Below are 17,495 nucleotides of genomic sequence, written 5' to 3' on the forward strand. Positions count from 1 at the left end.
ACATTATACAAGGCACTATTAGGCCATGTGTGGAATACTGTGAACAGTGTTGGTCTCCTTACCTAAGGAAAGATATCCTGGCATTGGAGATAGTCCAGAAAAGGTTCACTAGGCTGATCCTGGGCATGGAGGGATTTTCTTATGAGGAGAGGTTGAGTAGGTTGGGCCCGTACTTATTGGAGTTTAGAAGAAAGGGCGGAGATCCTTGTCAATCTGTTTAATGACCAGTTGGGGTCCTGTGACCCCCTCTGCTGTAATGTCCTAAGTATGTTAGGAGTTGTCATTTCTAAACAAACAGAAAAAGAACTTGCATACGTAGATTCAAAGTAACACACGGCTGATTTATTGAAAGAGATGTTCTCTGCATAGAACAGGAACTGAAGCAAAGACAAAAGCCTGTGAAACACCCCAATGACCTCATGATCAAGTCCTGTGACCTGCTCTTAATGCAATCATTAATGCAGCCACTTTTATATATAACATTTGTAAGTGGGGCTGGTTTCCACCACAGCTTTGGCAGTGTCATACTTTATAAACAAGGCAGGAATTGGAAAGAGAAGGAATCTGCTCCTTCAGCTCACTGCTCAGAAGTGGTAAAGATCGACAACATCCAGAGAGCAAAGCAACTGGTTTGATTGGCACCCCATTTAATTTAAACATTCACTCCCTCCACAATCAACATGTAGTGGCGGCCGTATGTTCCAAATACAAGATGCATTACAGGAACTCACCAAGGCTGCTTCCACCACCCTTTTGAAAATTTCTGACTTCTAACCACTTAGAAGGGCAGCAGATACCTGGGAACACCACCACCAGGAAGTTCCCCTCCAAGTCAGGAAGGTTTTTTGACTCAGTATGTAGATAGGCCAACTAGAGGTGAGGCTATATTGGATTTGGTGCTGGGAAATGAGCCAGACCAGGTGCTAGACTTGGAAGTTGGTGTGCATTTTGGTGATAGTGACCACAATTCGGTTACGTTCACCTTAGTGATGGGAAGGGATAGGCATGAACCTCGGGTCAGTAGTTTTAGCTGGGGTAAGGGTAATTATGAGGCTATTAGGAGTGAATTAGGAAGCATAGATTGGACAAGGAGATTACAGGGACTGGGAACGTCCGAAAAGTGGAGTTTTTTCAAGGAGCAGCTACTGCGAGTCCTTGATAGGTATGTCCCTGTCAGGCATGGAGGAATTGGTAGATCTAGGGAACCGTGGTGCACTAAAAGAGTTGAGTCGATGGTTAAAAAGAAAAAGGAGGCTTATGTTCGGATGAGATTTGAGGGCTCAGGTAGTGCACTAGAAAGCTTTAGATTGGCTAGGAGGGAGTTGAAGAGTGAGTTAAGAAGGGCTAAAAGAGGACATGAGAAGACTTTGGCTGATAGGATTAAGGAGAATCCTAAGGCGTTCTATAGGTATGTCAGGGCAAGATTAGGGCCAGTTACAGACAGCAGAGGGAAGTTGTGTGTGGAACCGGAGGAGATTGGAGAAGCATTGAACCAATATTTCTCTTTGGTGTTCACGCAGGGGGACATGAATATAACTGAGGAGGACACTGGGTTGCAGGGGTATAAAATTGACAGTATTACGGTTGATAAGGGGGATGTGCTGGATATTCTTGAGGGGCTGAAAATAGATAAGTCCCCTGGTCCGGATGGGATCTACCCTAGGATTCTCTGGGAGGCTAGAGAGGTGATTGCAGACCCTCTGGCTCTGATCTTCAGGTCGTCATTGGTCTCTGGTGTAGTCCCGGAGGTTTGGAGGATAGCGAATGTTGTCCCATTGTTTAAGAAGGGGAACAGAGACTTTGCCGGGAATTATAGACCGGTGAGTCTTACTTCTGTTGTGGGCAAGGTTTTAGAAAAAATTATTAGGGATAGGATTTATAGTTACTTGGAGTGTAATGAATTGATTAGAAATAGTCAGCATGGTTTTGTAGCGGGTAGGTCGTGCCTTACTAACCTTATTGAGTTTTTTGAGAAGGTGACCAAAGAGGTGGATGGGGGCAAGGCAGTTGACGTGGTATATATGGATTTTAGTAAGGCGTTCGATAAGGTTCACCATGGTAGGCTTCTGCAGAAAATGCAGATGTATGGGATTGTGGGTAATCTAGGAAGTTGGATCAGGAATTGGCTAGCAGATAGGAGACAGAGGGTGGTGGTTGATGGTAAATATTCATCATGGAGTTCGGTTACGAGTGGTGTGCCTCAGGGATCTGTTTTGGGGCCACTGTTGTTTGTAATCTTTATTAATGATCTGGATGAGGGTATAGTTGGGTGGATTAGTAAATTTGCTGATGACACCAAAGTCGGAGGTGTGGTAGATTGTGAGGAAGGGTGTCATAGTCTGCAGGGAGACTTAGATAGGTTGCAGAGCTGGGCCGAGAGGTGGCGGATGGAATTTAATGCGGAGAAGTGTGAGGTAATTCACTTTGGTAGGAGCAACAGATGTGTCGAGTATAGGGCTAACGGGAGGACTTTGAATAGTGTGGATGAACAGAGGGATCTAGGTGTATGTGTACATAGATCCCTGAAAGTTGGGAATCAAGTAGATAAGGTTGTTAAGAAGGCGTACGGTGTCTTGGCGTTTATTGGCAGGGGGATTGAATTTAGGAGTCGCAGCGTCATGTTGCAACTGTACACTACTCTGGTGCGGCCGCACTTGGAGTACTGTGTGCAGTTCTGGTCCCCACATTACAAGAAGGATGTGGAGGCTTTGGAGAGGGTGCAGAGGAGGTTTAGTAGGATGTTGCCTGGTATGGTGGGGAGGTCCTATGAGGAGAGACTGAGGGATTTAGGGTTGTTTTCGTTGGAAAGAAGGCGGCTAAGAGGGGATCTTATTGAAACAGAGAAGATGATTAGAGGTTTAGATAGGGTGGATAGTGATAGCCTTTTCCTCGGATGGAGAAAGCTAGCACGAGGGGGCATGGCTTTAAATTAAGGGGGGGTAGTTATAGGACGGATGTCAGGGGTAGGTTCTTTACCCAGAGGGTGGTGAGGGATTGGAATGCCCCGCCTGCTGCAGTTGTAAATGCGCCTAGTTTGGGGGCGTTTAAGAGATCTATGGATAGGTTTATGGACGAAAAGGGATTGGTTTAGGTTAGTGGGTCATTGTTTTTGTAACTGGTCGGCACAACATCGTGGGCCGAAGGGCCTGTTCTGCGCTGTAATGTTCTATGTTCTAAGTCACTCACCATCCTGACTTGGGAATATATTGCCATTCCTTCACTGTCACTAGGTCAAAATCTTGGAACACCCTCCCTAACAGTTTCTGCACATACAATACACAAACTGCAGGGGTTTAAGAGGGCAGCTTGCCACCACCTTGTCAAAAGCATTTAGGGATGGACAGGTAAAGCGGGCCCAGCCAGCGCTGCCCAGATCCTGTGAATGAATAAATAAGAAAGAATCTGTCTCTTATTGCACTTTGTGAATGAAACACATTTTCTGTTGTTTGAGTCGATGCTAACTCCTGTTGTGTTTACTGCTTTACAGGGACTTGCTGGGTCTGATGGGCTGCCAGGAGATAAAGGAGATATGGTGAGTTCGGCATTATGCAATCACTGATGTGGCAATTGCTGTTACTCATAACTATTCATCATAACTAACTACACAGTTAGCAATAAAGCATCAAGTAACTATCATCTGTCGCATAGAAATCTTATAGATTCATCTGCCTGTCCAGTCTTAATGAGAGACTGATTATGATATAAACTGTTAATTGTATTATGATGTAATGCTGCTTTCAGTGTGATAATGAGATGTTCATTGCGATATAATGATGAGCTACGTGTTGTAAGCTGTGTGTTGACTGTAATATGATTGTGATATGCTGGTTGTTTTATGATGATATGGTAATGAGCTACCGCTTGTAATCATAAAAGTCAGTTCAAGGGGCAGTTGAGATTCAGCCACATTGCTGTGGCTCTGGAGTCACATGTAGGCCAGACCAGGTAAGGATGGCAGATTTACTTGTCTAAAGGATATTAGTGAACGAGATGGGTTTCTATGACAATCCATGGTAATTTCATGATCACCATTACTAAGCCCAACTTTATTGATGGTGTTCAAATTCCACCAGCGATCATGGCTGGATTTGAACCCATGTCCTCAGAGCATTAGCCTCTGGATTACTAATCCAGTGACATGACGACTCTGCCAACATCTTCCCAAATAGGTATGGGTTGTAATATGATAATAAACTGCTATTGTAATAGGATGAGTTGTTGTTGTAATACGATAATGAGCTGTTGTAATACGATAACGGTTGCCGTTGTAATGCAACGAGCAGATGTAATATGAGTTGTTGTTGTAATATGGTAATCAGCTGCTGTTGTAATATGAAGAGATGCTGTTGTAATATAACAAGTTGCAGTTGTAATATTGTAATGACTAGCTGTTATAATATGGTAATGAGTTTTTGTTATACTTTGATAATGAGTTGTCTTGTAATATGGTAGTGAGTTGAATATAAAAGTAGGGAGGTCTTGCTGCAGCTGTATAGGGCATTGGTGAGGCCGCAGCTGGAGTACTGTGTGCAGTTTTGGGCGCCGCACCTGCGCAAGGATATTTTGGCCTTGGAGGGAGTGCAGAGGAGGTTTACTAGGCTGATACCGGAGTTGAGGGGGTTGAGCTATGAGGAGAGGCTGAATAAACTAGGCTTGTACTCGTTAGAGTTTAGAAGAATGAGGGGAGATCTCATTGAGACGTATAAGATGATGAATGGGATGGATAGGATAGAGGTGGAAAGACTCTTCCCGCTCAAAAAAGACAGTAGGACTAGGGGGCACAGCCTCAAGATAAAGGGGGGGCGGTTCAGAACGGAGTTGAGGAGGAACTTCTTCACTCAAAGGGTGGTGAATCTCTGGAATTCTCTGCCCGTTGAAGTGGTGGAGGCTGCCTCGCTAAATATTTTTAAGAAGCGGGTTGATGGGTTTTTGATAAGAGAGGGGATTAAGGGTTATGGGGAGAGGGCGGGAAAGTGGAACTGAGCCACGACAGATCAGCCATGATCTTATTGAATGGCGGGGCAGGCTCGAAGGGCCAGATGGCCTACTCCTGCTCCTATTTCTTATGTTCTTATGTTCTTATGTTTTGTTGCAATATGATAATGAGCTGTTATAAATAATGAGGGTTGGTTAGAATATGATAATGAGTTATAAAAATGAGTTGTTGTTGTAACATGATACTGAACTGCTGTTGTAATTTGATAGAGATGTAATATGATAACAAGTTACAGTAGTAATAAGAACATAAGAACATAAGAAATAGGAGCAGGAGTAGGCCATCTAGCCCTTCGAGCCTGCCCCGCCATTCAATAAGATCATGGCTGATCTGTCGCTGCTCAGTTCCACTTTCCCGCCCTCTCCCCATAACCCTTAATCCCCTCTCTTATCAAGAACCCATCAACCCGCGTCTTAAAAATATTTAGCGAGGCAGCCTCCACCACTTCAACGGGCAGAGAATTCCAGAGATTCACCACCCTTTGAGTGAAGAAGTTCCTCCTCAACTCCGTTCTAAACCGTCCCCCCTTTATCTTGAGGCTGTGCCCCCTAGTCCTACTGTCTTTTTTGAGCGGGAAGAGTCTCTCCACCTCTATCCTATCCATCCCATTCATCATCTTAAACGTCTCAATGAGATCTCCCCTCATTCTTCTAAACTCTAACGAGTACAAGCCCAGTTTATTCAGCCTCTCCTCATAGCTCAACCCCCTCAACTCCGGTATCAGCCTAGTAAACCTCCTCTGCACTCCCTCCAAGGCCAAAATATCTTTGCGCAGGTGCGGCGCCCAAAACTGCACACAGTACTCCAGCTGCGGCCTCACCAATGCCCTATACAGCTGCAGCAAGACCTCCCTACTTTTATATTCAATCCCCCTCACTATGAAGGCCAGCATCCCATTCGCCTTCCTGACCACCTGCTGCACTCTGCACCGTCGCCTGCTGCAGTTTTTCACCCCGTAAGTAATAATCCTTCCTACCATTCTTCCTACCAAAGTGGACCACCTCACACTTGCCAACATTAAATTCCATTTGCCATTTCCTGGCCCATTCGCCCAGCCTATATCTAGATCCTTCTGCAGACTCTCCACACCCTCCGCACAATTTGCCGTTCCCCCAATCTTGGTGTCATCAGCAAATTTCGACACCCTACGCTCGGTTCCCTCCTCCAGATCATCTATATCATCTAATATGGTCATGCATTGTTGCTGCAATATGGTAATGAATTGCTGTTGTAATATGATAATGAGCAGCTGGTGTAATGTGGTGGAGTTGTTGCTGTAATATGATAATGAACAGTTGTTGTAGTATGGTGAGTTGTTGCTGTAATATGATAATGAACAGTTGTTGTGGTATGGTGAGTTGTTGCTGTAATATGATAATGAACAGTTGTTGTAGTATGGTGATGGGTTGTGATGTAATATGATAGTGAGCAGTTGTTGTAATATGATAATGAGTTGTGATGTAATAGGATAATTAGCTGTTGAGGGCAGTATCCTGGAATTGGTGCAAACAACACCAAATAGACCCTGCCTAAAATTGGAGAGTAAGAGCAGGAATTCCCAGTGCTGGTTTTCCTCATTAGATTTCCACAGCACCAACATTGGAAATCCCTGGAGGATGGGAGGTCAGGTTGTGTTGCTGGCTCCTTTACCATGGCCTCCTCCCACCTCCAGCTCAATGGGCCAATGTTTTGAGAGGCTGTACTTGAGGAGAAGGGGCACAGTGGTGTTGTGTTGAATACAAACATCCAATGCCAGCAGAGATGAACATTCAGATGGCCCAGGTACAGACTGCACCACATTGGCATGCAACTGGGAAGCCTGGCACAATCTGTAGAGAATATTGAGAGAGTCAGCATGCTCATCTGCATGGCTAGCAATGACTGATACACCTCTGGGCATCTCCTGTGCGTGAAGTTAATTAATATGTGGACATAATTATCAGACTCATATGCAGACTTCCATCATCCCCACCCACTGAAAGAACAGAAGAACTCGCAGCTGGAGTAGAACGTGTTACGTTCATAGAATCTCTACGGTGCAGAAGGCGGCTATTTGGCCCATCAATTCTGCACCGACACTCTGACAGAGTCTCTTACCCAGGCCCACACCCCCTGTCCTATCCCCATAACCCCAACCATTTACCCCACTGATCCCCATGACCTACATATCTTTGGACATTAAGGGGAAATTTGGCATGGCCAATTCACCTAATGTATACATCTTTGAACCATGGGAGGAAACCGGAGCACCCGGAGGAAATCCCTGCAGAGATGGGGAGAACGTGCAGACTCTGCACAGTCACCCAAGGCTGGAATCGGGCCCAGATCCCTGGCGCTGTGAGGCAGCAGTGCTAACCACTGTGCCACTCCTAAATTCGGGCCCTTCAATCCAGCTCTGCCAACGATGGAGTATCCTCTGGGATAGAGAGTTCCAAAGATTCATAACCCTCCGAATGAAAGAATTTCTCCACAACCCCAATGCGAAGTGAACAACACCCTAGTCTGAGATTCGTGTCCCTGTGTTCTCCAGCATTTACCCTGTCATGTGCCTGAAGGATTTTATATGTTTCAATGGGATTGTTTCTCAGTCTTCCGATTTCCAGGAATACAGATCGAGTTAACTCAATGTTTCCTCACAGGACAATCCCTCATCCCAAGAACCTGTCCAGTGAATCTTCTTTACCATGCAAGCCAGCATTTGACAGGAACGAAAACATTGAGTGTCTAGCACATGGTGGGATTCTCTCTGCCTCACTGGTGGAACTTGAGAGTTGTTTTTTGGTACTTGTCTCATGCCTAGGGAAAGATTTAGGGGTTTGGTTGCCTCAACATTTGGTTGTTATTGAATTGTTGGAGCTGGTACCCTTTCAGCCTGGCGCAGTCAACGTGATCTGTGTTACTGAACTCTCAGTGATGTAAGACCTGCGCTGAATAAATCTCTAATCACCTTTGTCTTGTTTTCATTAGGGTCAGCCAGGACCACAGGGGCAGAAGGGAGAGGTAAGTGTCATCAGAGAAATACCACTGATTGAGGGTTTTGGGAAGCATCGGTCTGTACGCACCTTTCCCCTGCACTAACCACATTTGTCTCAACTGACTCGGATACTGTATCCCAATTGTTTTGGAATGAAGTATTAGGTGACCAAGCACCTTGCTCATCAAAGCCCACCCAACAGTTGCACTGAGGTGGTCTTGACGAAAGTCCCAGTTGCTTCTGTCCTCCCCGAAACCCATTGTCGTTGACATTTTTCTCGGCCAGAGGCCTTGTACAAGAACTTGAGAGATGGCAGTATTCTGAGAAGGGGAAGGAAGGAGCAGAAAGTAATAAATCCATTATCTTTGCATTATTAAAGTATTTACTATTGTATCTCCCGTAAAATAATTCCGCTTGCAGCTGTGAGTTATTTCACACGACCTCAGTTTCTGAATTAACACCATGTTGCAGAACTCTAGCCCATCTTCAATGAATCCTCTTTTACCTTTTCTCTGTTTTCAGGCAGGAGTTCGCGGTGAGGTGGGACCCAAAGGTAACCCTGGTCCAGCCGGCGTTCCCGGAACAGATGGAGTTCCTGGTCCTCCTGGGCTGATAGGTGTGGTTGGGGAGCGTGGCATGCCCGGGGTTACTGGGAAAACAGGTCCTCCTGTGAGTAACTTGTTCAAAAGTCCTGTGGATTGCGGCGGAGATTGCTTTACTTGAACTTTCTGTTTTGGTCTTTACATAATGAATAATAAACCTGAGCCACTTCATACAATAACTCCCAGCACCACACCGTGCCTGGCATGAGACAGATTCAGAACCCCTTAGGCATGAAGGCTGTAATCCCATAAAATCGTCCAAGACCAAAGGAGGCCATTCGGTCCATCATCACATTGTGACTGGCTCTCTAGAAGAGCTATTCAGTTAGTCCAATTCTCCCTTATCTCCTCCTGTCACTGTGAAAATTTCTCATATGAACATATATGAACATATGAAATAGGAGCAGGAGTAGGCCATCTAGCCCTTCGAGCCTGCCCCACCATTCAATAAGATCATGGCTGATCTGTCGTGTCTCAGTTCCACATTCCCGCCCTCTCCCCATAACCCTTAATCCCCTCTCTTATCAAAAACCCATCAACCCGCGTCTTAAAAATATTTAGCGAGGGAGCCTCCACCACCTCAACGGGCAGAGAATTCCAGAGATTCACCACCCTTTGAGTGAAGAAGTTCTTCCTCAACTCCGTTCTAAACCGCCTCCCCTTTATCTTGAGGCTGTGCCCCCTAGTCCTACTGTCCTTTCTGAGCGGGAAGAGTCTCTCCACCTCTATCCTATCCATCCCATTCATCATCTTATACGTCTCAATGAGATCTCCCCTCATTCTTGTAAACTCTAACAAGTACAAGCCTAGTTTATTCAGCCTCTCCTCATAGCTCAACCCCCTCAACTCCGGTATCAGCCTAGTAAACCTCCTCTGCACTCCCTCCAAGGCCAAAATATCCTTGCGTAAGTACGGTGCCCAAAACTGCACAGTACTCCAGCTGCGGCCTCACCAGTGCCCTATACAGCTGCAGCAAGACCTCCCTACTTTTATATTCAATCCCCCTCGCTATGAAGGCCAGCATCCCATTCGCCTTCCTGACCACCTGCTGCACCTGCAAGCTGGGTTTTTGCGACTCATGCACAAGGACCCCGAGGTCCCTCTGCACCGTCGCCTGCTGCAGTTTTTCGCCACGTAAGTAATATTCCTTCCTACCATTATTCCTACCAAAGTGGACCACCTCGCACTTGCCAACATTAAATTCCATTTGCCATTTCCTGGCCCATTCGCCCAGCCTATCTAGATCCTTCTGCAGACTCTCCACACCCTCCGCACAATTTGCCGTTCCACCAATCTTGGTGTCATCAGCAAATTTCGACACCATACACTCGGTTCCCTCCTCCAGATCATCTATATAAATGGTAAATAGCTGAGGCCCCAGCACAGACCCCTGGGGCACTCCACTAGTCACCAACCGCCAATCCGAATAGCACCCATTGACCCCCACTCTCTGCCTCCTATTTGACAACCAATCCTCTATCCACACTAACACCCTACCCCCAACTCCATGTCCCCTGACCTTCTGTAATAACCTCTTGTGAGGTACCTTGTCGAACGCCTTCTGAAAATCAAGAAAGACCACATCCACCGGCTCTCCTCTATCCACCGCCCTAGACACATCCTCATAGAACTCCAGTAAATTTGTCAGACACGACTTCCCCTTAACGAAACCGTGCTGCGTCTGCTCTATCAAGCAATTCCCCTCAAGATGCCTCGCTATTTCCTCCTTGATGACGGATTCTAACATTTTACCTACAACAGACGTTAAACTAACCGGCCTATAATTCCCTGCCTTTTGCCTGCCACCCTTCTTAAACAACGGCGTAACATTAGCCGTTTTCCAATCTTCCGGCATTTCCCCGGAATCCAGCAATGTTTGGAAAATAACCACCAAGGCATCCACTATCACCTCTGCCATTTCTTTCTCCTTTTCACTTTTATTCTAAACTTCATTGTTTCCAAATTGTCCTTTTGTGTTCCAATGCTGTGAAATCTCCTGTGCTCCTCCAATTCCGGCCTCTTGTGCATCTCCGATTTTAACCACTCTGCCGTTGGCAGCCAGCTGCTGAGACCCTGAGTCCCTCCACCTCTCTAATTCTGCCCGCTGCCAGTCACTTATTAAATGCCTGCCTTTTTCCACCATTCCTAGTATCTCCATATGTGGGTTCAGTCCCCAATTTCTCTTTTGATAGAGTTCCAAGTATTTATCCAATTCTTTTTTAAAATTGGTATTGAAAGTACCCCCGGCAGTATTTCAATTGGTGAATTCTAGATCACAACTCCCCATGTAGAAAAATTCCCTCTCTGATTTGTTTGCTAACTATCTTGGTGGCCCACCTGAAGGAACAGTATGTAAGCAATACTGGCGACCTGCTCTAAACCCATCAATTCCGAGATTATTGTCTGATGTCAGATGCTTCTGCCCCAGGAGATGCCAATGGGGAACCACAGACTCTGCATCCCAGCTGAATTTTTGATTTAAAAATGATTTGATTTATTATTGTCACATGTATTAGCATACAGTGAGAAGTATTGTTTCTTGCGTGCTTTACAGACAAAACATACCATTCGTAGAGAAGGCAAGGAGACAGTACAGAATGTAGCGTTACAGTCATAGCTATGGTGTAGAGAAAGATCAACTTAATATGAATGTAAGAGATTGAATTAAAGCATTGTTACAGGATTTATACAAGTTAAAATAGAGTTTCAAAAGCATAGAATGAGAGTAAAATTAGAGGGTATGCTGGGCACAGCTTGTAAGAAGTCACCTCGCTCTGTCACCATCTTGTCCATGAACTTAGATGGTTTTGTGAAATTGAGATGAATTTGCATCATTATAAATATTCCTACTCTTTCCAGGTTAATAGCCAACTGACGCTGACATGTTCTCTTGAAACTAGACCATGATCCATACACACAGACCCTTTGATGCTTCTGAAACTGTATTAAAGAAGTCAACATTTTCTGCATATTTAGCTTCACAGCAGAACCCTGATGGTGTGATCTAAAGCTGAGTAATACTCAGATTATTTTCACTGTCCATCCATAATTGCCCATCATAAGGGCAGCACGGTGGCAATGGTTGGTACAGCACCAGGGACCAGGATTCAATTCCGACCTTGAGTGGCTGTCTGTGTGGAGTTTGCATGTTCTCCCTGTGTCTGCATGGGTTTCCTCTGGGTGCTTCAGTTTCCTCCAACACTCGAAAGATGTGCAGGATAGGTGGATTGGCCGTGCTAGGTTACCCCTTAGTCAGGGGAATATGTAGGGTTAGAGGGATGGGGCGTGGGTGGGATTGTTGTCTGTGCAGACTCAGTGGCCGAATAGCCACCTCCTCCTGTGCTGTGGGAATTCTATTCTGTAAGATAGTAAGAAATCTCACAACGTCAAGCTGAAGTCCAACAGGTTTATTTGGAATCATGAACTTTCAGAGTACTGCTCCTTCATCAGGTGAGTCTTGAGACTCATGGTGGCACAGTGGTTAGCACTGCTGCCTCACAGCGACAGGGACCCGCGTTCGAATCCTGGCTTGGGTCACTGTCTGTCTGGAGTTTACACATTCTCCCCGTGTCTGTGGATTTTCTCCAGATGCTCCTGTTTCCTTCCACAGTTCAAAGATGTGTGGGTTAGGTGGATTGGCCATGCTAAATTGCCCTTAGTTTCAGAGGGTAAATGCATGGTGTTCTGGGGATAGGACCTGGAATTGTGGTCGGTGCAGACTCGATAGGCCAAATGGCCTCCTTCTGCCCTGTAGATTCCATGAAACTTGTTGGACTTAAACCTGGTGTTGTGGGACTTCTTACTGTGCCCACCACAGTCCAACACCGGCATCTCCACATCATTCTGTAATACGGAAGAATATTAATATGGATGTCTGTATTGTCAAGTCATGTATTCATCATTTCTTCCCAGGTGTTTATATCGCATTAAGCCCACATGATATTGCTTGTTTATCCGGTTCCTGTCTTCTGTCTGCTCTGCCCACATATTATTGATATCCGCTGGTTAAATTACGCACCTTTCTCTTACTCACCCACAGGGAAAACTGGCAAGTGAGCAGCGAATCCGGGAACTCTGTCACGGTTTGATCAACGGTGAGTTTAACCTTGTACAGCGAGCATCCGCCATTCTTTATTCAGTCCCAAGACATTCATTGCTGTTTCACCAAAAGCTGCATCAACTCAAGACTGCCCAAAGGCTTTGAATAAAAACAGAGTGGGGTAACCCGTTACCAGAGGTGTGAGAAGAACCTCTTCACCCAGAGAGCGGTTCAAATGTGGAACTCTCTACCAGATGGACTGGTTGAAGTAAATAAGCAAGACGAACACTAGAGGGAGAAAGGAATAGTAGTTGTGCTGATCGGGTGAGATAGAATAATCTGGGAGGAAGTTTGAATGGGAAATAAATGCCACCACAGAAAAGGTGAGCAGGCTGTTTCTGTCCTATAAATTCACCCTCATATCTAACAGATAAAGGAGTCATTCTCTTCAGCTGTTCATTAATCATCTTATCCTTAGCTGGATAATTACATAGGAGCACTTACTAAAATAAATGTTGGGTGGGGTAATGACATTGATCTCCACCAGTTGTCAGGAAATCAATTTCACTCCCAAATTGGGTGGAATTCTCTGTTTCTGAGACCGTGCAGTGACGGGAGGCCGTACCGGTGCCTTTTCCACTGGACAGAATGGCAGGATCCTACACCAGACTTTGATTTGATTTATTATTGTCACATGTATTGGGATACAGTGAAAAGTATTGTTTCTTGCATGCTATACAGGCACAGCATACCATTCATAGAGAAGGAAAGGAGAAGGTGCAGAATGTAGTGTTACAGTCGCAGCTAGGGTGTAGAGAAAGATCAACTTAATATTTGATTTGATTTATTATTGTCACATGTATTGGGATACAGTGAAAAGTATTGTATCTTGCGTGCTATTCAGACAAAGCATACTGTTCATAGAGAAGGAAAGGAGAGAATGCAGATTGTAGTGTTACAGTCGTAGCTAGGGTGTAGAGAAAGAGCAACTGAATAGATCCATTCAAAAGACTGAGTGCAGGAGGGAAGCAGCTGTTCTTGAGTCAGGTGGTGAAAACTCAGCAGATCTGGTAGCATCTGTGGAGACAGAAGCAGAATGGGCAGCATGGTGGCACAGCACTGCGGCCTCACAGTGCCAGGGGCCGGGGTTCACTTCCTGGCTTGGGTCACTGTCTGTGTGGAGAATGTCCGGGGTGTGTGGGGTCCTTAATTATGCTGGCTGCTTTGCCGAGGCAGTGGGAAGTGTAGACAGAGTCAACAGATGGGAGGCTGGATTATGAAATAACAAGAGCGCGTTTTTCCATCTTGTTTTGTAAAACTACGAGGTGAAGATTCCAAATACTAAAATATCCTGTCATGTACCAATGTCTGAAATCACACAGTAAGAGGAATTTGACTTAAATCTCCAATAAGAATAAAAATCTAAAAGCCAAGCTGAACTTTCCTTTTTTTTATTTCCTCCTCTAGATCAAATTTCATTGTTAGCAAATAGCCTGAGGCGGCCAATGGCCCCTGGAATGATTGGACGGCGAGGTCCTCCAGGGCCTCCAGGCCCACCAGGGTCAAAGGGTGGAGTTGGTCACCCGGGCAGACGAGGCCCACCAGGATTAACTGGACCATCAGGAGATCTTGGCGACACAGGCCCGCGAGGTAAGAGCGAGTTGAAGCATTTGAATGTGATGTAGGATTTAACCCGTGAACTAATATTTAACCCCGAGAGTACTCAGAACTTTTGTGGGTTTTCTTCTTAAACCTGAGGTGGCTATTGTGCTGTGGGTGCAATCTTCCATGAGTTTGTCTTTGGGATGTGAGGGTTGTTGGATTTGTCAGTGTTTATTACCCAGTCTTGTGGGTCTTCAGAAGGTTGTGCTGAGCCGCCTTCTTAAACCTTTACAGTGATAGTGTCCCCAGAATGGAGTTGGGCAATGAATTCTAGGGTATTAATTTACAGAATTTCAAGGAACAATGTTTTCTGTCCAGTTCAGGGTGGTCTATGACAGAGGTGGTGATCTCGTGACATTGCTGCTCTTGTAAGACTGTAAGAACATAAGAGCAGCATGATGGCACAATGGTTAGCACCGCTGCCTCACAGAGCCAGGGACCTGGGTTCAATTCCCAACCTCAGGTCACAGTCTGTGTGGAGTTTGCACATTCTCCTCGTATCTGCATGGGTTTCCTCCGGGTGCTCTGATTTCTTTCCCACAATCTAAAGATGTGCAGATTAGGTGAATTGGCCATGCTTGATTGCCCGTTAGTGTCATGGGGACCAGCTAGGGTACATGAATGCGATTATAGGGAAAAGGCCTGGATGGTCTTGTGGTTGGTGCAGACTCGATGGGCCAAACAGCCTCCTTCTGCACAGTAGGATTCTATGAAATAGACACAGGAGTAGATCACACAGCCCATCAAGCCTTCTCCATCATTCAATACAGTCATGGTCGATCTTCAGAACCTACTTCCCTTTATTCCCTCACAGACCATAATCTGTCATTCCCAGTCTTAAATATATTGAATGACACAGAATCCGCAGTCCTCTGGGGTAAAGAATTCCAAAGACTCATAACCCAGTGAATGAAGCATTCTCTTCTCATCTCAAATTTACAAGATTGTCCCTTTATCCTGAGACTGTTCCCCTGAATTCCAGATTCCCATGTCACAACCTTTTAGAATCCTGTAGGTTTCTTGGTGATAAACATTGTAGGACATGGAGGTAGTGTGGAGGAAATCTGGTGAGTTCCAGGAGGAGGAAGTTCAATCAAATCAACTGCTTCCCACCATCCAGAAACTCAGAGTTTAAATTCCTCTTCAGCGAAGAACTGAGATCCAGTGTCCTGTCCAGTGGTAGAGAAGCACCCAATTACCATGTGACTAGTTATATTGATGGCCAGTTGGGACAGAGATAATATAATGGTCTTTAGTACAGTTTAATGTGCCAGCTGGTCAGGTAAAGTCAGAGGAATCAGGGAAGGTTTGGCCACATTGAATATTGTTGAAGAATCTTGACTAATCCAACTTTAGACGTCGATGAGGCCTACCTCCAAGTTTGGTTGTTTGAGCTGAAGGTTTTTATATACTGTGCAAAAGGATGGCCATTTGACCCAACATTCCTGTGCCAGCGTTTCATTGAAGCTGTTAATTAATCCTTCTTCTCTGTCAGTTTCCCATAGACTTCTTTTCTCTTCAGAATTTATCCAATTTGCTTTTGAAGATTGCTGTTTAAACTGTTTCAACTGCCTTTCTGATCATAACAACACCTTGTTTTGATGTTGTCTCCCTTTGCGAGAGCCACATTTCCTGCTCAGAGTGATGGTGGTCACAGCTTTCACTCTGTTCTATGGAGTTTATAGACAGAAGCAAAAGAAATCTTTTTCTGAGAAAATGACAAGAGCATTGGTTTACACATTGCAAAGGGATAAGAACATAAGAACATAAGAAATAGGAGCAGGAGTAGGCCATCTAGCCCTTCAAGCCTGCCCCACCATTCAATAAGATCATGGCTGATCTGAAGTGGATCAGTTCCACTTTCCCGCTTTCTCCCCATAACCCTTAATCCCCTTGCCTACCAAAAACCTTTCTACCCACGTCTTAAATATATTTAGCGAGGCAGCCTCCACCACTTCAACAGGCAGAGAATTCCAGAGATTCACCACCCTTTGAGTGAAGAAGTTCCTCCTCAACTCTGTTCTAAACTGCTCCCCCCCCTTATCTTGAGGCTATGCCCTCTAGTCCTGCTGTCCTTTCTGAGCGGGAAGAACCTCTCCACCTCTACCCTATCCATCCCCTTCATCATCTTATACGTCTCAATAAGATCCCCCCTCGTTCTTCTAAACTGTACAAATCTGGAGCTAGCTGAGAAGTTCTCCAGTGACAGCTCTACCAGGTTCCAGCAATGAGCCAGTTTGGCTAGTTGATCATCAACAAGAGTCCTATTACACTGCCTCAGGTATTAGCTATGTAGAATACTAGAGAGAGTTCATTTAGTTCCACACATTTCTTCATCAGGCATCTCATCTTGAAACCTCCTTAAGCCCAAAGAGTCTCTGTATACAACTTATACAGATAATTGTGGATTCGGCTCTGATCTGTGCTGATCTTAGGGTCATAGTCATAAAAGTTTACAGCATGGAAACAAACCCTTCAGCCCAGCTTGTCCATGCCGCCCAGTTTTTACCACTAAGCTACTCCCAATTGCCCGCATTTGGCCCATGTCCCTCTACACCCATCTACCCACGTAACTGTCTGAATGCTTTTAAAAGACAAAATTGTACCTGCTTCTACTATTGCCTCTGGTAGCTTGTTCTAGACACTCATCAACCTCTGTGTGAACAAATTGCCCCTCTAGACCCTTTTGTATCTCTTCCCCTCTCACCTTAAACCTATGCTCTCTAGTTTTAAACTCCCCTATCTTTGGGAAAGGGTCTATGCCCCTCATTATTTTATAGACCTCTATAAGATCATCTCTCAGTCTTCTATGGTCCAGAGAAGAAAAGTTCCAGTCCAACCAGCCTCTCCTTATAACTCAAACCATCAAGTCTCAGTATCATCTGAGTAAATCTTTTCTGCACTCTTTGTAGTTTAATAATATTATTTCTATAATAGAGTGACCAGAACTGTACACAGTATACCAAGTGTGGCTTTACCACAACGTCAACAAGATGTCCCAACTCCTATTTTCAGTTCTGACCAATGAAATCAAGCATGCCAATTGCCTTCTTCACCACTCTGCCTGTAACTTCACTTTCAAGGAGCTATGAACATGTACCCCTAGATCTCTTTGTTTTATAACTCTCCCCAAAACCTACCATTAACTGAGTAGTCCTGCCCTTATTCGATCTATCAAAATGCATCACCTCACATTTATCTAAATTAAACTCCATCAGCTAT

The 17,495-nt window shown here is 45.1% G+C and overlaps 1 protein-coding gene across 1 annotated transcript in view; it reads left to right on the forward strand.

Moving 5' to 3' along the window:
- Positions 1-17,495, forward strand: part of col9a3 (collagen, type IX, alpha 3) — a 131,305-nt gene that overhangs the window by 108,543 nt on the left and 5,267 nt on the right. The window contains exons 26-30 of the mRNA XM_080205207.1: positions 3,488-3,532; positions 7,964-7,996; positions 8,493-8,639; positions 12,612-12,666; positions 14,079-14,261. Of these exons, the coding sequence (XP_080061333.1) occupies positions 3,488-3,532; positions 7,964-7,996; positions 8,493-8,639; positions 12,612-12,666; positions 14,079-14,261 (463 nt within the window). The remainder of the gene's footprint in view (positions 1-3,487; positions 3,533-7,963; positions 7,997-8,492; positions 8,640-12,611; positions 12,667-14,078; positions 14,262-17,495) is intronic.

This window comes from Carcharhinus amblyrhynchos, chromosome 16, assembly GCF_965287045.1.
Source record: "Carcharhinus amblyrhynchos chromosome 16, sCarAmb.v2.hapA, whole genome shotgun sequence".
NCBI classification, from domain to species: Eukaryota; Metazoa; Chordata; class Chondrichthyes; order Carcharhiniformes; family Carcharhinidae; genus Carcharhinus; species Carcharhinus amblyrhynchos.